Source organism: Xiphophorus hellerii, chromosome 23 (assembly GCF_003331165.1).
Source record: "Xiphophorus hellerii strain 12219 chromosome 23, Xiphophorus_hellerii-4.1, whole genome shotgun sequence".
Taxonomy (NCBI): domain Eukaryota; kingdom Metazoa; phylum Chordata; class Actinopteri; order Cyprinodontiformes; family Poeciliidae; genus Xiphophorus; species Xiphophorus hellerii.
In genome coordinates, this window is record NC_045694.1 from 10,163,624 (window position 1) to 10,184,598 (window position 20,975).

Genomic DNA, 20,975 nt, shown 5'->3' on the forward strand with positions numbered 1-20,975 from the left:
AAGCATCCCATCACTCAATTAGGCAGGCTCATATACACTGTCTGTGCGGATGACACATAGAATGATGCACTACGAGGGCAAGCAAAGAGAAATGCTTGAAGGTAAACATATTTTTTTGAATATATTACGGTGGTATTACACTGATACAGATTCTTATTTATTAGGGCAATGGAAATATATTATCTGAGACATAAAGTTTCATCAGTAAATGTCAGGGAATGTTAATAGAGGTAGAAGACAGCCAACATTGCTTATTATGGAAAGTAGGCATATATAAAAAAAAAAGGGAACTTTAGCATTTGCAATTCAAACCAGATATTTATATACACTGTATAAACAGACACATAACCTTTTTTTAACCTCACTGTCTGACAAATCGGTCAGACGTTTTATGATTTAGGTCAGTTAGGATTACCTAAAAAGATTTTAAAAGTTGAATGCCAGAATAATCAGTTTCAGAACATGCCTTTCAACAGTAAGAGAAAGCCAAGATGTCATAGTTTTGCAGGCTTCCAGACAGTTCACAACATTTAAAATACTTAAAATCAACCTTTGAGGACGAAAGTTTATTAATCTTCTACAAGTATGCCTTGACAACACTCTTCATTGTGGATCCTGCTGCTGACTGAAGTTATCAATTTTCAGAATCAGTCAGGGGTTAAAATAAACAAACAGGAAAGAAAATTTCTACAATTTGTAGAGATACTCTGCTGTTTATTAAAGGTGTGTGTGAGAGAGAGAAAGAGAATTTCAGCAGATGACAGCTGATAGAAGAGTACAGGTGCCAAGTTTTCTCTTTTGTGGTTCAACCTCTGTCATGAAGCATGGTGAATTTGGAGGAGTGAATGTGAGGATCTACCAGTGATGAGCACCACTAATTAAAAGTTACAGTAACCTTAAAGCACTAATCCTAAGGTCTGACAACAACATGGTATTTAGAGGAAGCTAAAGTGCTTTGTTCAACCATGTTGATACCCACCATGTGTCAATGACACAACATGTTTTATATCACCCTCCACAGGATCAAATGTGTTGTTGCATATCAACCTGTATAGGTGCTCTTCAGGAAGTGATTCTCTGACACCGGCCGGCCTTTCACTCATGGTTTCAGTTTTATAGTTGTTGAGTATTGCTAACTCTGTTGCTGATTTTGCCTAAACACAGTAGGACTTTTATCAGGAAGCATGCTGGAAATCAGTGGAACTAAAGGCTGTTATTGTATGGTGATTCATTCTAGGTACAGAATGAATGTAGTTTACTGAACGTGAAGACAGGAAATGGAACTGCTGTCTTTTCACCCACTTCAAAATAAGAGCATGAATATCAGCATCTAACTACCTGAATAATTCTTGACAGTTGTTAATCAAAACTTATCAACAGTCAAACTTTATTCAAATGAAAGATTACAAAAGAGCCAAGTAATTAATTTAAGGAAAGCTAAGTGTGCTACATTTTTCAAAGTTAGCAAAAGGCTAAAGTGCTAAGTGAAAAATTAGCTCTGCTATTAGAGTATTAGCAGATTAGTGGAAATGTGCCCACCACTGGGATCTATATTTGTAAGAAGACACACAGGAAAACTAACCCTGCTAATCAAGGTATACCACACCGAAGAATATTTAAAATGTCAACGTTGTTATCATTTTCAGTTTTTTCTTTAACACACACTGTTTTACAGGAAAAGGATGGAAAAATATATATTGTCATTGTGGTTCCTGTATTCTTATTTATCATGAATCAGAATCGTCTCCAACAGCTATAAGCAGACCAAATTGTGTTTTTTTTTAAATAAAAATTATTGTGAGTGGGTAGAAAGCAAAGACAAACTTAAAGCAAATGTAATCTTAGCAGAAACAAAGTAGTTTAGCTCATAAGAGGACTAAAACAATTACAAAGATATTAAAGAGAAACTGGCATGTCTCTAATTTCTGCTTTGTAAAACCAAAGGGAGCAGACATTAAGTATCAAAACAAAATATTTAGTTTCACAGGCAATATTTATTTTTTAAGAGACAGATTTCATGAATATTACACTGTACCTGAAGAGACATAAAAGTTAGCAGGGTGTAGAGTTGGGAGGCTGAAAGCGGCAGGTATCAAAGACAGCTAATATTCAGAGGGCTAAAGTTAAAGTGCACCGCGATAGCCGGAATGGCTCTCATCTGAGAAGAGAAGATTAAAATCAGTGGGACATCGCAGCGAAGCAATATGAAGTGGGAAAGAGAGGAAATTTCTCTCTAACATACACTCCCTCACTCTCACCCAGATGGGCGCCCACACACACACACACATAATATAACCTCCTACAATAAACTAATTACTCGTCGTTAATATTTAAGAGCCTAATTTCCATTCATATGTAATATATTAAAAACGTGCAGGGATAAGCAAAGAAAAGGGCTGACCCTGAGATATTCACAGCAAGCTAACTGCTCCAAACAGAGAGAAATGAACATCAGAGTGTTTTCTGTTTTATTGAGACAAATGTCTCCTGCCTGCACTAGCAATTAATGGCCTCCCTTTTAAAATGTGGAAAATGGTACAATTTGAGACCTTCCCTTTTTTTCCAAATGGGATAATAGCCTCTTTGCCTTGTTTTAGGCAGTAATGGACTTTAAATGCAGAATGTGTGACTCACTGCTTTAGAGACGAAGAAAGCTTATCATATTTATTTAGTAAAATGTAGCATCTCTTTTTTTCAGTCATTGAAGACAGATTGTGAAAAGGTCATAGGGTAAAATTCAGAGCATTTAGGCGAGACCAAAACTGATAAACAATAACAATAAGAGTGGGAGTCCTTTCCCGAGGACGGCCTCTAATCCGAACTGTTAAAAGCAATATGGCTCCCCACCCAGGGTATCATGTGAAAAGGGGAGACTTCAATTGTTAATGCGGCTTGAGTCAATATCATCTCTAATTTTCTGCATATCTTCTTTAGTCAAGCTGTGGGTTGTCAGAAATATTTTCGCATAGCCAAAACTTTACTTTTAGGCTGCGGCAAATATGACAATAGGTCTAAAAACTGGAGAAACAGTTTAGTATCTACTTTGCTGAAAGTATGGATGTGTACAATTTGAAATTGTAAACAATTTTATAATTTTTTTGGTTGTTTTATATAAAATCTGGATTTATTTGGTTTATACTTTGTCATGAAAGATTTGTTTTTAGTTAAATGTATATATTATATTTTTAACTTTATGTCTTTTCTCTGGCTGCTGACTACTTGTGCAGATTAGTATTAATTTAGCAATTTATGTATTTATTTGTAGAAGCAGTACCTCCAGGTCACAATTAAAGCTCAAGTCATCAGTAAGTAGAGGGGTCCTTTCTCAATTAACACAATCAATAATAAACAGCCTTATTCTTCTGGGAGAACACGACAAGCCATCAAGTTTAACTCCCAAACATGTTGACAAAATAAAATACTTAAAGCTTATTAACATACACAGGCGCTAAAACAAGGCACACTATCCCAGAGTGGATTGCACTGTCTCTTGAGTTAAGCTTAAACTCATTAAACTGAGACCCCTATTAATCTGCTGCTAAAAAGACAGAGCTTCAATAAAAGTAGTTTTTCAAGAGCGACAAGCTTTTCAAAACATTTTTTTTTCACCAAGACATGTTGTCGATGAATTAATAAAGATTAATGGGATTAAAATATTTTGAGAAGAATTCATCTGTGCAACAGTTGCTTCATTTCTCCCTGTTTTTGTGGACTGAATGGGCGCTGCGGGGACCAACTCACACATTCTGCTGGTTAGCATCAGCTTTTCCTGACTGAGAGGTGGCAGGGAGTCATGTGAGGTGGCCAACTACGCAAGAGTGTGTTTGATCCAGCCACCAGGTCAGCCCCGATGTTAACAGAGTTATTAGGCGACCTATTAGGGAGCGTCAGGGAGGCGGCTAAACCCCCCACTGATTCCATCATTACTGCCGTTGTTGCAGGGTCATTACCACCCTGCTGCTGGGGCTTTGTAGCAGGGATTGAGAATCTGCTGGTGTCTTCACCACACCGGCTCAGTGGGGAGAGTAAGAGCGTGGGGGTAGAGTTGTGGGAACAATGATAAAGGAAAACGGGAGTCGAAGTGAGCAAAACTACTGAAGGATTTGATCATATCCCTTGGTATGAAGGGGAGGATGATTGTGCAGCCATCACTTAAAGTAAGGCTTTAGCCAAGTTACATTTTCAGAGATGACCTTTAGAGCAGCAACACAGTGGGGTGAGGGAAAACACGGTGTTAAAGTAAAAACTACAAAAAAAGAGAAAGAACAAAGCAGAAAAGATTTTTAGAGTTGTATCAATCAAAATTTTGCTTTTTGTTACAGATTTTCGGTTTTTAGTGGGGTCTGACCTGGTGATTCACATTTAGACTATTACTGTTTCATTTTCTAACAATCAAAGCACATAAGAGTAAAACAAAAAATAGCCACATATTCATTGATAGAGCAAGTAATATGAATTTCAGGATTATCCAAATTTATTCGCAGCATTTGTTACTAATATTTATCTGATTTTTTTTTTTAACTCAATAAAAGCATATTATAGTTCTTTAAGGAATTATGTACCAGGACTAAGACCACATCTAGGGAAAGGCTGAACAACTCAAATTTGTAAATATTAGAATGTGTGACATGACCAAGGCAGTCTTCTAAAGAGACTGGGACCTCAAACTTGATTAATGAGAGATTAAGCAGTTAAGGAATGGTTTATTTATTTATATGGTTTTTATTTACCGGGGATTGTTTCTCCCACTGGACCGTATAGGGGGTAACACTATATGCTTAAAAACTGGTGCGATGATGCCACAGAGCGCAGAAACTCCAGTAGCACACACCATGATCACACAAACCAATCCAAAGATTGGAACAAGGCTCAGACAAAAGGAATCTTTTGTTTTTTAGTTTTGAAGAACCACGTAAATATAAAGAAATAGAGATTTTTTTAAACATTTGGAGCTGATCGAGGAAAAATTTATCTTTTCCCATCTATTTTCAAATAACTATTACATATCCTAATATTTTATACAAAAATGATAATTATTTTAATTAAAACAAGTAGAACTATTACAAATTAAAATATTTGCTTAAACAATTTAATATTTTTCAGGTTTTTTGTTCACAAATCCAGAGTGAGTGTGTATTGAGAGATGCAGCTTGGTTTGCAGCTTTATTTGCCGTTAAGTCCTCCTCCCTTCTGTCCTTGTTATTTGTGCTGAGAAGCCCAGAAATCACCATCACAAAGTGGCACATGCCCTTTGTCCATCAGCAATTGATGTGGGCAATGGAGGAAACATTTTGGAGGAGCGGGTGTGTGAAGTTTGCCAACATCAATCTTGTTTCAAATTGAACTGCAAAGTTACAGCTGAATGGATTGGCTTTCAAATGCAGGAGGCCATGGCTACACGGGATTCAATCCCAGAGTGAATCTGATTTGATCCCGTGAGCCATACAAAGGCACAACCCACTGATTGATAAAGCGAAGTGAGGGGAGATGAGTGAAAGGAGTAAAAAGAGACCCAAGTCAATGTGGGAGGGTGGAGCGACGGAGAGGCTGGTGAACGAAGAAAAGGAGGAAAATAGATGAGAAAGCAAAAAAAGGAGAAGAAATGTGTGAATGGAGAATAAAATAACATTTAGCAAGACCAGGTAGTTCTACAGAGCCCATTTAATGGCTTACACACAAATTGTAAAGATGTGAAAAAGCGTGGCACTGACAGAGGGAAAATGGAGATGTCTGTCTACGATAACAGATTTTTTTTTTATCTCTGCGTGTGGGTGATAACAATTTTATGATCACAAAGCACAGAGTCGCACCGGAGGTACGTCTAACCTTGACATCAGCCGCTGAGGCGTTCCTTCAACAAATTTTCAAAGTTTCAAAAATATTTTTTGCTCACAGAAAAAGGGCTTTTTTGTTAGTTACCATAGAGAAATTAAATGAAGAATTTTGTGCTTAAACAGGGCTGATGTTACAAACGAAAGAAAAATAAGTTTACAATTAAAAAGAATAGACATACCTTAGATTTGCAGTGAAATACAAAATTTCTTCATAGCTCTGATTGTTTTCTTTTTGTCCAATAAATATTCAGAAAATTACTCCTATATGAGAAAAACCCATTCTATTGCATATGCATTAATTCTTTACAGATTCAATTATTTTCTGGTATTTCATCACGTTTTCTGATAAAGTTAGATACATATGGATAAATATAATTAATGACACTTTGCTAGATAATTGTTTTACTGTGTTTTGTGGCTCTCTATACTATAGACTTGGATTTCTTGCAGGGTGAGGTAAGCTGCTGTTTAAGTTTCAGAGCAAACCTATAACCTTTTCGCCTAAATGTAACATGTCATGTACGGCAGAAAGATAACATTGCACACAGTATGACTGAGTGGTAGCTGAACCATTGTGGGTGAATGTTTCTCTTCAGATGGGTCAGAGAAGCTGATCAGAGCTGATGCAAAGATGAATAGAGCTAACTACAAGGGAAGAAAGGGGGGAAAGAAGAAGAAGACTGCAGAAGACCTGAAAAATGGATGGAGGTTCACCTTCAACCTGAACAATCACCCTAAAGAAAGATGTTTAGATGAGAGCATATTTATGTGTTGAAAAAGTCTAATCAAAGTCCATACCAAAATTCAAAGACAATTGGTGGCAATGTTCATAAAGCACTCCCAATAATCTGAGTTTTACTTTAGAAAGATGCATGGTTAGACATCTCGCTGGATTTTATTCAATGTGAAACTTTCCACCCGTTTATTTGTGAAAACTTACTTGAAAACCATGCATCATTTCTCTTCTTTATTTCGTCCCTTGCATTATTGTTATATTTATATTAACTATACTATATTTTTCCCCTGTGTTTAAATTTGTCCTTAATGCATAAACTCTTATTATTGTTTTCTCATTTTTAGCTTTGTATGAATCTGAATTCTCCCACTTACTTTAACTTACTGAACCTCTGAATTTTGGGCAATGCAGGACATTTCTATTTCAATTCTATGTTCGTATTTTATTGGAATGTTCCGTTATTGACCAGCAAACTTGTGTAAAAAAAAAAAAAAAAAAGGGTGCAAAAACTTTTGCAAGACCAGTGTGTGCAAGATGGACTCGAACTAATCTTGATATAATTTTTTGGGAGCTGAGATCCTAAATCTTAGAGTTGTGAGAAAATTGTGGTGATGGAAAAACCAAGAGAGGGTAAAGTTGTGCAGCATTTATTTTAACGAATACAGCTGGATGTATAAATTGTACATTTCTTAAAATTTCAGTGTCATATTTTTTTAGACAGGTACCCTGGACACTCAAAATCGCAAGTCCATGTGCACACATTTTAAGAAGCTTAACAACAAACTGGACTGTTTGGCATTTATTTACAAATCTTATGAGTCTGGAAAAGGTCCAAATGAGCCACTGGAGGTAACACTTGGAAAACACCCAACAAACAAGCATAAGTGCAGATAATGGTCGCTGCTTTAAGCTGTTGTTCTGCCAGCTTTTACAGCATTTTCCCACAGAATTACCATCAGGATTATACCAAACACATGTAGCATGGGTATCAAAAGAAAATGTTAAAGTTATTGATAGCTAGAGAGCGTCATCCATCACACTAAAACCATCGATTTCTGTTTGTCAGCCCGCTCGACTCGGCTACCCGAATATCTTAACGTAGCATTGGCAGCATATTTCCACAGCATCAGACTCCCAAAAACGGACAAGCTAAAGAAATGAATAAGTGTGCCACTCCTAGAAGACTGAAGCAAAGCCCGAAATCCCTCTTGATTATCATTTCTTTTCTTGGTAAAACTCATTAAACAGCAAGACCTATAAAAGCAGCAGGGGAGATGACAGTCTTGCATTCTCAGTTGTTTTAGAGGCTTCTGAGCGCAATAAGCGTCTGAAAATTGGGGGCTGTTAAAGCGATTCTTTTTTTTTTTTTATTAGTTTCTGTCACTGCCAAAGTGTTGCTTTTCAACAATGCAGTAACAAGCACGAATCCCAAGGAGGGCGGAGATAACAGAAGGCTTTTTTGCTGCATTTTCTGAGGGCAGCTCTGTAGGGAAGGCATTTACACCTGCTTGCCTCATCTTTCACAACACACTAGGCCCCAAAAGTGTGCTTTACTTATAAATATACACATCTTGTGGCAAAGATGGAACCATAAAAAGCAAAATAATAGCTAAAAAGTCATGTATGGGTGTGTGTATGTGTGTCTTTTAAAGGACAAATATCTCAGACAAATAGAGTCAGTTTACACCTGTGATTTGAAGTTAAATCAGTAGAAAGGCTTCATGATGTGTCGTTATTATAAAACTAAATCCTCAGGAGGTAATTCTGAATGGCTTGGTCTTACCAGTTAAATGCCTAAACAAATTTTTACCTTCACCAGTTTCAATTCAGAGTTAAAGAAAGACTCCATACAAATAGTTATGATAACTACCCAGGAGATTTGTTGACAAAACCAACCATAAATTCAATGCATTTGACTATTCAGCATGAATCATGAAACACACAAGAGGAAAACAAATGAACTACTCCCTCATTTTAGGTAAACCCATCTTAGCAGGCTTTCAGAGCGGCACCATCTACATCAAAGCTCGTCTCGCTGACTTTCAACTCCACAACTCCACTGACGGGGTGATGAGGAGGGAGGGTGTCGGGGTGTTCAAACATTAAACAGCATTTTTCATTCATGAGAAAATCATGTTCTGTTTCAACAATAGAGGAAAAAAGGGCTGATTCAGTCAAGTCGCTGCAGGGGTAATTGATAGGGATCCAGCGGAGGTAACTCCCAGGGGAAATGCTGGATCATGAATTCCTACCATGCCAGCGGGAACACGGACGATCTATTGAGGCTTTTTTTTTTTTTCACAAACCCCTGTGGGCAAGAAAGTGAAGTTAATAAAGAATATAAAAGGGCATCTGAAGCTGAAGTACAGCTATGTGTTGCAGAACTACAAATATTTCACTGGCTTTTGAAATCAGAGCCTATCTGAAAAATTTATCTCAGATGTAAAGTAAATACCTGAAACCCAACCTCAGTAAATACAAAATGTAGTTTTAAAATAATAAGTTCATTTAGGGGGGAAAGGTACCCAAACCACAATATTCATTAAAGTAAGTTTTTCATCAGGCAGATTCCGACCTCATTCCAGACTCATAGAAGTCAATCACAACCGACGACAACATGAAATAACCTAAATAAGAGATTAAAAACAACTCATATCTTTGGTGTTAATGTGTCTATTTATTCAATAAGTTAGAGGCAATTTTTTTTTTAACTGAAAATGTTGATTATTTTCTAAATACATAGTTTTTGATTACAATGTGATTATTACAAACTCTGGAATTAACTTTATTAAAAGTTTTAATAGAACCACACCACTAATATCTATATCTGCAAAGAGAAAGACAGATAGATGTATAAACATCTCACCGATATCTTTTTGTGTGTTTCTATGACGAGTGTGAAATGTATGACTGCCAGGCCCTGTCCTTGTTCCCACTTCATTAGGCATTGCAACAACTGTTCTTTCCAAGCCACATCCTCTTTCCATCTGTATCACTCTGGAAAATCACCTTGCGGCAGCCCAGGGAAAATTGCTGTTCATTTCACAGTAGCAAAAAAAGGAAATGAGTCTAGTTTGTGGACCTGAAGGCTGTGAAAGAGGCAGAGCAAGAAACTGCTGGCAGGCTGACTGGTGTCCAAACAAACGCTGGGTATAAGAAAAAACTTGCAGGATTCTGTATAGTTATGTCCACACATGCTGACAGAGCTCAGATTTGACTCTTCTGCGCTTGACAGGGTTGACTTTTCCCCTCCCACTGCTGCTAGAATTAGAGGGGTGTACATACTGTCAAAGCAGTGGAAAACAATCAAATTGTCATGGGGGGATACATCAAGTGCTCTCAAACACCCTCTTCCACTATAAAAAACAAAGAAAAGCTCTGCACTGCAACTCTTATCCATAAGCAAGTTGGGTTCCTCGTTGTGTATCTGAGAAACAAACTGGCTGCGACAAGTAAACTCCCAGAGCTTCCTTCAAAGCCTCACATCCACCCTGATAGAAGATTGGCCTACTGGGCTGGAAAAGGCAAGAAGCAAACCAAGCATAGCTGCCACGTGTAAAAGTTCAAGATTGTGCTCAAAACAAAAGGAAAAAAAACAAACAAATCTGCAACAGCTCAATGGACACAAAAATCAAATGCAATGTGAAGCTCAGTGACGATTTATACTTTCTTTTAAGGAAAAGCAGGCTAAATGGGATGTCTGACACAAACAAAAACATTTAAACTCAGAGCAGGCAGTGAAGATATTAGAAATAAATATGATTTAGGATAATTAACATCTAAGTGGGAAAAAATGTGTTGCCACAAGATCAAAGTATACCTTGGCATCCATCGCCTTAGAGGCCAAATGAAGCATGCGTGAGAAGATTAGTTAAGGGTGCGGTGGAGAGAGATGACATCTCTTACCTTTACTCTGTGAGGAGAAGCACAGGGAGAGCTGAGCAAATAGGTCAGGGTTTTCAAACTTCTCTTCTTTGACTTTGATCCAGAAGCAATTCTCTGCCATTTCCTGAGGCACTATCTGCAATGACACAAGGATTCCATTATCGCCACAATCAGAAACCGTCATTCCATCAAGCCGCCACTCAAACTTCTTCTAGCTGGAAGATAGAAGAGGTTTTGTGAGTCTTTTCCTGTGTGTGGATACACGCATGACCTTGGGTGGCATACTGAGCATCTGAGTGGTAAACGGGACTTACAAAAGAAAAAAGCAAACAGGAAAATGTGAGGCTTGAAATTGTGAATTATTTGACTATGGTGAAGATAATGATCTTTCAACACTGTCGGGGTGAGCACTGACATGAAAGATTCTCATTTTTTCAGTAGAGACTTGGATGAGAGAAAAATCTAAAAGTAACCAACCACACCGAGACAATACTTCATCAGTAGAGTGGACCCCTGGTATTTATGAGGCTTAGAGACCACAGCCACCTGCAAGCAGCTAAAATTCACAAATACTTCAGATCCTCTCTAAAAAAGCTTAGAAATCCATATTCTAAAATTTCAAACACCAAAAATACTTTAATTTGGTATATTTTTCACAGCGGAAACTGATGTTGGGGGTACAGCCAATCGTTATGCAGGGAAATTTATTGTGCTTCTGGATTGGCTTCTTTGCAAACAGCAACCAATAGCATGTTCAAGAAGATTTATTATTTGTCTTTTAAACTGCAAAGAGCAATCCATGTTCCTTCTGAGTTTTTTCTACCATCTAATACCATAAAAAACAAACCGAATGCAGTTCAAAATGTTATATTTTGCTTATGTTTGACAGCCTGGTCAGGCCAACCTGCCCAAATCGGTGCTCATTGTCAAAGTTATGTGACAAAAATCACGTCATTTTGTTCACAGCCTCTTGACGTCTCTGGTGAACTTTTGACTCCGTCTGTATGCAAAACTAAACTAATGTCATACGAATTCAGAAAAGCGTTCGGACAGAGTCTGGAATGTGTGTTGGGTGAATTGGTGATCAAAACAGGCAGCGGTCATCTGAAACTAGATGAAGTGCATCTTGTCATTCATCTTGTGCATCTATTAGACCAAAACACTGAACTCCTCGTGCTTGGTTCTGGTCCGACGCAGCCAAAGAACGTCTCACTAATGCCTTCTACTCTTCTTTTCAGGTTCCAGTAACATGGAAAACAAAATGAAATGTTGCAGCATTATCTCCTCATACAAAGAACTTGTGAACTAGTTCTCCTCCCTGCCGTGATCTCTGAGCTTACTGTAGGCCACTGTTGTAGACCACAGCTATAGATGCCAAAACACCATAATGTAAGCTGCAGCGGCCAACTTTTAACAACTTTGCACAAAATATTTAATTGTAATCAATATTTCTGCACAGTTTTTGGCCCTCCCAGTTTAAATTTTATTGCCCACTGTCCTACAAAGATTCACTTTTACAATATGGGACTGACTCTGGCATTTAAGGGGTTTAACATTCAAAATGCGTGTTATGCATGGTGAGAACTGAAGTTTTATTCATTAAAGAAAGGCAATTGTTAATCTTTAAAAGAGCATGAATTGTGCTCAAGGGACGCTGAAAGAGAAGCTTATTAATACATGACCAGAAAAAAATTTAATCTGATTCAATTTTGCGTAAATTTTTTTAAATGCTCCTAAAAAAATTACGTTACTAAAATTTAGGGGTTTAAAATTTCTGAAAATTATTGCATGGTTGGTAAGTCTGGTGAAAACTGAAGTTAATAATAGCATTCATAAAAATAAATTGAACTTTTTGATTCATATTATTCCTACTGCAAACTGTAAGAGAGCATTTTTTTTGTTTCCAAGTGACTCAGGTTGAGAACAAATTAAAGGGACCTCCCAGGGCAAAAGATAAATACCCCCAGTAAGTTACAGTTATTACTACCTAATAATACATGTGACACTACTCCTTTTCTACTACACATTCTGTTGAGAGCTCCAGAAGTATTTCTTCTTGTAGCTTTTTATTGTGGCCCCAGCCTTGCAATTCACTTATTGCACTGCCACCACCATCGTCATCAAACCAGAGTAATTATGCAAAGAAAGAGTTGTAAAAACAGCACTTATGCAACACAGACAGAGTTACAGCTGGTACTCAACAAGCGTCCTCAAGGCCGCATAGTAATGGGGATGAATGCAAACGTGTTTGAGAGTCGCTGGCTGCGTTAATGGAGGTTTATGAAACTTCCAACACAGGCTTGATTTCAGTGAAGCACAGATAAAGGACAACTGCACTCTGTTACTGAATTCTATGTGGGAACAATGATCAAAGGGAGCAGCTGAAACCTCCTTCCATCCATTGTCCTTGGAGAGTCACAGGTGGGCTGGTGCCTATCTCCAGGGTAACCTCAGGTCACATGACAAATTACCGTGCATGCACAATCACCAGCCCTGTTTAGTCCACTTTAACCAAACTCTAGTTTGTTTGGTTGGAAAGTCCAGTTAATTTGGGGAGCTGTGAATGAACAAACTCTGATACAGACTGAAACTCTGGTTCGCCTAAAAACCGAAGTCTCGGTTCAGTTGAAGTGAACAATAATGCTGTTCGAATGCATATATGAATGCCAAGTAGACTAGTGTCACCTCCCAAATCAGAAAGCGAACTAAAGCAAAGGGCGCTTGTATGAAAAACAACATTCTCCCTGAACTGCCTCATCTTCCAGTGTTTATTTGGAACATCTACCAAAGACAAAAAAAAAACTGCACCCACTAAAATCTGACACCACTCCACTCCACTTTTTTTTACATTTCTTGAATAAGTAAGTTGCACTCGGTGTCTTGGGAGTGTCTCTGGCTCTTGTTACATCTCCATCTCATACAAGGGAGGGAACAGGTTGCTCAATTTGTTTTTGTTTGTTTGACAGTGAAGTGAAAGCAAACTAAAACTAAACTAACTAACTAAAAATGTCACAAATGTTGCAATGTTTGTCTCCAATCGAACCAAGTGCACTGGACTATCAGGTGTGAAAACAGCCTTAGCAGTTGTGCTTATGGACTGTGCTAAGAAGCTGGAGCACCCAGAGAGCACCTCTACATGCAAACATAAAAACCCAAAAGGCCTAACCCTCGACTCACTGCTCAACTAAAACTTGAAAACTTGAGGAAACAAAATAACGGACTCGTCTCAAACAGGGTAGTCATCCAATCCCACTACCACTGCCTAATTAAGAAAACTTTAAAGGTAAATCAATATTCGCCATACGGCAAAAATCATTATGAAGGGCTCCCTGCATGATCTCAGATGGGACTTGTCAGAGTAGAGTTTGCAGATTTTCCATGACAGTGACTTTTCTTTGGGCAGTCCCACCGTCCAGACAGGGTGCATGTTAGGTTAATTGGTAATTCCATCTAAACTGACTCACAGAGTCAGTGTGTGTGTGTGGGAGAGAGTTTGGCTCTTTTTCTCAAGAGCTTCCCAGTTGGCCCTTTGATAGACTTGCAACCTGTCCAGGGTGTGCTCCGCCTCTCACCAGATGATACCAGGAAAGGCTCCAATCCCCTGTAGCCCTGAAGGGGATGAAGTGGGTGTGGAAAATAAATGAATATTATTGCTGTGACTGCTGCTGCTTCCACAGCCGCTTTTACTGCCACTACTGCAACCAATAACACTAACAATAATGCTGTCTTATTTAGAAAAATGCGACTCTACTAAAACAGAAAGAACATTTTGTACTAAAATTGTAATTGAAGAGACCTCAGTGTAAATAACTCAGTTGATGTGAGAAAGTGGTAAAACCTGGCAACACGTTTTAGTAACGATTTCTACATTGCATCGAGGCAAATTTTAGAGCTAGAAAACCAGAAAGTATAAAACATAAATTACAACAAGACATTAATTGCTTTTCAAAGCACATAATTAAAAAGGACACTTTTCTAACACAAAAGAGCCTGTTGTCTCCTAGAAGACAGAGCCCTTCTATATAGAAAAGATGACCTGGGGTCTGGTAAGGCTTCACCTTGAAGTTAGTCACTCTCAATGACTGTAGGTAGAAAACTGACCTTTTTTGGATAAATAAATTTCTACCAACAACATATTGACAGGATGTGTGGCTACTTATTGAAAACCCCCCAAAAAGCAGGAAAATACTTTCCTTGTATTGATTTGTACTTTTAATGTTACCTCTGTCAGTACAATTGTAAGTGGATATCCACAGATCAAATTTAATCATAGTTTTCTCTAAACATCCCTTCAGTTTGACAAATAGCTTCAGTAGCGACATGTTTTTTCTGTGTCTGAGCTAAATGAAGGAGAGAACATCAGATTGTAGCTGCCGTTTGGAAAGTTAAACGTGACTTTTTGTAGGAGGTGACATCTTATTGATGGAAAAGAAAACAATGCTGGTTTGTAGCTTTTAGTCAACAATTGTGTTATGTACTGATACCCAAATTTTCATTTCAAACATAATTTAGGGCAAGTTTCGTCCCAAGAGTAAATTTTCCAGCATTCTCGTTTGCCTTGTGGTCTCTGTTTCCAATGTTTTTCTACATATTTCTTATTGTTGTACAAGAAAACTTACAGAACAATAGACAACTTTAAAACCCTGACACAAAAGAGAAGAAAGAGCTGTAAAAACGACAATATTTAACTTTGTAAGGATTTTAGTGTTTACATTTTGTATTCTCAAAATGTAAAATGTGCATCCAATTTTTATTTTTTTTTCAATCTTCATCAAAAAAGTAATATTTCTATTTAATGATATATACCAAGACAGCTAAATATAATGACAGGTTTTAGATTTTTAATAATAAAGGTTTTTACTCTTGCTTCTTTTCCATTACGAAATGTTTTATGTTGTTCCATCACATAAAATGGTATGGCAAAATATGAAAAATTTAGTGTAGTATGAATACTTTTGAATGGCTACTACAGTTTTAAACTGTCTAACTGCAAACGTGTTTTTAATTCACAAAGTAAACAAGCAGTTTAAAAATATGCTTTGCAGTTTCTTCTGGTTATTTTTGGCCTTTAATATTTGACATTGGTCTTTTTCTGTCTAGTAATTTTGTTAATATTTTGCTGTTGAACTCTTGGTCCACTAAGTGGCTGTGGGATTTTCCTGCAGAGCCTGAGCAGAATAAAGATAGCCTCTGTGTGTTTAAGGGAAGGCATTTATTACAACTTGAGCTAATGAGCCAATGTTGAGCTTAAATATGAGCCTGTCTCGTGGCACTTTGTGAAGCTGTGGTTATTTTCTTCCTCCCAGTGTAGTCATGTTTCCTTTGTAAAGTCATTTTCATAAGCTCATAGATATTTGTAATCAAGATCTTAATATTATGCTAGAATCTAATATTATAAATAGTAATAGGCTAAAGTTATTTAGCTGAAATGGAAGCTAGAGAATAATTTCATTTTTTTACAATGGCCTACTTAATCTTAATTTTCTCTGGGACTAATACACCAAGAAGAACATAAATGCAGGAAATAACTCTTTAAAAGCGATAAGCAATTAAAAGCTGACATTTCCCTTTGTAAGCCTGAGTTAGACCTGTCCCATGTGGATCCGTTGTAGCATTGCTTTAGGCTAATAATGCACAGCAGCTGCAACCTGCTGCTAAACAGGAAATGGATACAGCAAATTGAAGTGTAGTGAGCAGCTGTATGATACAAATGAAGCATGAATACACAGGGTGCCATCCACAGTCTGGTAAAGATGAAGCAAAAAGCCTTTTAAATAAATACATCTTTTTTCCACCAGAATCAAAGAATATTTCAGAGATTGTTATTGTTAGATTTATTTTGTAGAAGAACAAAAATATTTTTTACAAATCAGCAGTGTCACACTTGTGGTGCTCCTGATGTTAATCCTCCAAATAAAAAAGAAGAAGTTTTTTTTATACGTACGTCAACATGTTTCGTACAATAATTTGGATTGCTACAATAGAGTTGGTGAGAAACCCAACGACGATTCATTTTCAGGCCACAATATTACTAACTGAAAATTGATGTTACTACAAATATTTCATTTTCACTTTTAGACAAAATTATTCTTTGTATTACACTAGACTCACCTGGAGCATTTATTACCCAAAATCTTAGCCTTTTGATTAAATACACACAAACTTAAATTCAATTTGTTTACATTTGTGATGGTAGAATAGAACTAACTTTTTCAAAGAGTACTTCCCACATGCATATAGGTATCATCTAGTGGTTGCTATGCTTTGTTGCCAGAAAGATGTTGCTCTTTGCTATTATCATTTTTGGAAGTTTTCCTCTCATGCCAAGCTACTCCAGTACATGGCAGTAAGATAAACATAGATCCTTATCCAGGCTCACATATGATTTTAATTGTTCTGTTAAACATATTTCCAACATCTGTAGCAGTGCTAAGAGTTGTGCATTATCTGCTTTAAAAACAACATGTTAATGTGAAACAGTAAACTTGAATTACCACACTTCTTTTTGTTGAGTATGTGAACCGTGCTGATTTTGGACACGTATATGGCAGGAAAACATAGTGGATCTATAAAAATGTTTTGTTATTCTCCCCTCTTTTATACAATTGAATAGTAGTCAAGCCTGGCACTTGTGTACTTCCATCTGCTCCATATAGAGGAGACAGATGACTGATGTTCCACTTCACTGACACGAGAGAAGCAGATTGTTTTTCTTCAGGTGGTTATGAATTTAATTTGCATCATGAAACCAAATTCCCTGCAGAGGCAAGGTTAATCCTCTTCCACTTTAACCTGTTTACGTACACCCCTGCAGACATTGGTCATTTGTCCTCTTGTACATGCACACAAATCATGTATGCAAAACCACATCAACCCATAAAAATGAGCGATGATACCGATGATACCAGATCAAGGTGCAAACAAACACAGCCACCCTTGGAATTGGTAATCAGAAATTGCATTGTTGCTTCCCCTGTTTTGTAAAATAGAGAAAGGATGAGCTCAGGGAAAGGTGCAACTCAGGAAATAAGTAGTATTATGAAACTGCACATATACTGTAGAAGCTGTTAGAAAGACTTCAATTCAGTCACAACTAACCTGAGTTTCCCTCCTTTTGTGTCATTTAGAACCAGGTTTCTTTTGATATGACATTTCACCAGAAATTGGCCAGTTTTCTCAGCACTGCATAGGCGGAATCGATTTTATTCACACACTTAACTGTAAGAAAATATAAGAACACCGGTTCTGTGGGAATCTGTACAAGTTAGCATAAAAGGTCAATGTAACAGGTGTTAGATGTGTGATTCATCAAAGGATTCATCTTTGGTTTGATCGTTACTCTCCAAACTCTAACCAACTCAGTTATGAATTTTTCAAGTTGGCTGACTACAGATTCTACTCATGTAGTTTCAAGACATCTTCTTGAAACTACATGAATAGTTTCAAGAGGCTTAAATAAGCCAGAATGTTTTCTGGCTTATTTAAAACAATGTTTAACCTAAACAAAGGTGAGTGGCTGGTTGGAAAATCAAGAATTTGTGTATATTTCCAGTCAGAGAATGCCACATTCCTACAGCACTTCACTGAGTATAGAAGTCTCCAAATAAGCATCACCAGAGAAGGAAAAAGATCATAAATCTAAAGCTGCATTCACACAGTGATTCATTTCCCACTTTTTCATTGCAGTCTGAATGGTCCAAATCCAATCCTTTCATAAAAAAAGAAGAATCTTTCAGTTCATTCAGGATGAGAGTATATAAAATTGATCTGTGAATTTCTAAAATGGACCAATAGCAGTATAATGTTTAAAATAGCGTACTTTTTTTTGCTGCCAAACCAAACCAGGTCTGGTGAAGAGAACAAATGTTACTTTCCTTTCTTTTAGTGTTAAAAACTTAATTTCACAAAAGAGACGCAGTTTTAAAACATTGAGATCTTCACAACCGCTCCTGCCTGTGATCTTTTTGAAACTGTTAATTTATTTCAAGTTTAGAAAAACGCAGCACTTCTGAGGAGCAATTGCTCGTAAGCGACACTAGGTCAGCTTGCGAGCTGACCTTTTGTCAGAGAACATCAGATCATTTAGAGTTTAATTATTTTGCTATATGATGTAAAATCAAAGAAGAGTTTTATCCATCAGGACTACAAAACAAATGAAAATGGCTTTTCCTCTAAACCTTGATCATTTTCTGAATAAATCTGCATAAGATACGCAGTGAATCTACAAAAACACATTAAAATACATAAAAGAAGACCTGAATCCACTAAAACCACCAAACATAATTTGCACTATGAGCATGACTACAGAAGAACAAACATGACATTTTGTTTGCAGTGTGTAACTAAAGGCAGAAGCACAAGGATGCACAAGTGGTGTGAAAAACCATCAAATCGACTCTAAAATTTACTGAGACGATGGATAAAACATTCATAAAATACAACCCAGGTGGAAGAGAATGTATCGTGGAAATTGTTTTTAAATGTGACGGAACATTACACAACACATTCTTTCTTCAAAATATGCTAAGATGGTGCAAATCCAATGGCATCTGAGCAATAAAAATTGTTTACCATCAAATCCTTTGAAATAGGTGTTGTGAGAGGAAGAGTGTGGCATGTGGTAGAACGGCAGTTTGAATAGATTAAAGCTGCATTTGGGTAAATCTCCTTCTGGTTTAGACTTAACATTATACTATGGAGGCCTAAAAGATCAAAAAGTTCCTAAAAAATGTGCAAATTGACGGTCTGTGTGCAGATTGCATAGATTTCCTTTGTAAAGAGAGAAGTAACATTTGCATTACAGCCTTAAATCAGAGGGAGTGAACACAAGTCTGCATGAGATCAATGCACAGATTACCGTACCTTGGACCAGTTGACCCTCTTCATCACAGTTTCAGGCTTGTAAGTCTTCTTTGGCTCCAGTCCATAAGGCAGCTTAACAACGGGTAACCCAGGAGGAGGAGGAGGACCACCAAAGCCCCCAAACGGAGGAGGAGGTGGGGCCCCACAACCTGGGGGCGGTGGGGGTGGCGGAGGTCCTCCCCCTGGGGGTGGAGGAGGTGGAGGGGGCATAGACGCGTGGCCAGGCAGAGGAGGAGGCGGAGGGGGTGGACAGCCACCAGGCGGGGGTGGAGGAGGAGGCGGAGGTGGAGGTGCTGCACCTCCAGGTAGCGGTGGAGGAGGTGGTGCTCCAGGCGCAGCTGGGCCTGCAGCAATCTGCAAAAGCAAAACAGAGAAGTCTGTAGCAGAATCCATCCTGAGTGAGGTTCTTTTTACCTGATATAAACCTGAATCTGATTTGATGAGGAAAAGTCATAATAGCACTGGAGAAGATAAACTGAATGGGGTCAAAAGTTTTCCAACATCTCATCTCTGCATTTCTGTAAATCACAAAATCAGGCCAAAATTGGGCTTTAGCGCCTTTCACTGGCGCTAAGGCCCAATGCACAGATTACAACTGAGAAGCTTTCCTCCCTTTTTCTTTGCAATTCTTGAACATTTTAATCTATAAGTTTAGGAATTTGTCCCCCGAGTGACTTTTCTGTGCATCTTTCGAGATGAAAAACTCTGTTGAATGTCAATAAAAAGAGGCAGTGAGTGAAATAGAAAAAGCTTTCCTAATCCTCTTTTTAATGCAACACAAAGATCCGTGATCTTGTCTAGGGATATAGTTTATGAGGTAGAACATTTGAGCTTTCTGCAGGATACTTAATCATATACTTAAAGATTTAAGCATCATCTTTATGCTGTCTCAAATTGGAGGTCAAAATATAATATAAAGCAAGATTTTTTTCCTGGTAGTCAGAAGTCTAAGTGTTTGTACATATTGGACTTTCAACACATTGTGAACATATGTTGACATGAGTTCATACAGTTCAAATATCGATTCTATATCTGTTAATTATTGTATTTACAGTTACTTAAAAAAAGAAACAGTTCCTCAGTATTGTAACATTTACTTGCCAATAGACTCTGATCTCAACTATATTTAAAAAATATAATTTCTTCTCCCGACTGCAAAACACTGAACCAAAACTCTCCGCATTATGTTATATGTTGACCACTATGCCAGCACATTTACAAAAGTTTATTAGATGGTTTAAACTTCAGCTATATTCTAGCAAATTGTTCTCTTAAATTACTAAATTACATTACTAATCTTGGGAATTCTTTAAACATTAGGCAAAATATGAAACAACATAGAAAAATGTAAACCACTTTAATTTACAATAGATAAGAATGTTGCTTTCCCATCAAGAGCCCATTATGAATGCTTACAATAGTGCGCTATTAAACAGTCAACAGGGATGTAATTATAACGTGAGACATGTCGGGACTATCAAAAGAGTTCAAATTACCAAAAAGTCGGTGAAAGTCCACTGCATGGCCAAAAGAAAAGAAATGTTTATAGAAATAAAATTTATGCCAATTCCAAAACTACAGACACTGTTGCTCCAGTTAGGCGCTGATTAGATGTCTCCTCTAACCGAAAAGCATTTCCACTTCTCATTTCCAAAAGC

General features: G+C 37.4%; 1 protein-coding gene across 4 annotated transcripts in view; it reads right to left on the reverse strand.

Moving 5' to 3' along the window:
• The window catches only part of diaph2 (diaphanous-related formin 2), a 457,445-nt gene that overhangs the window by 271,143 nt on the left and 165,327 nt on the right, over window positions 1-20,975 (reverse strand). For all 4 annotated transcript variants that reach the window (XM_032554339.1, XM_032554341.1, XM_032554338.1 and 1 more), the window contains 2 exons: window positions 19,318-19,671; window positions 10,477-10,591 (listed from right to left, as the gene is read on the reverse strand). In XM_032554339.1, the coding sequence (XP_032410230.1) occupies window positions 10,477-10,591; window positions 19,318-19,671 (469 nt within the window). The remainder of the gene's footprint in view (window positions 1-10,476; window positions 10,592-19,317; window positions 19,672-20,975) is intronic.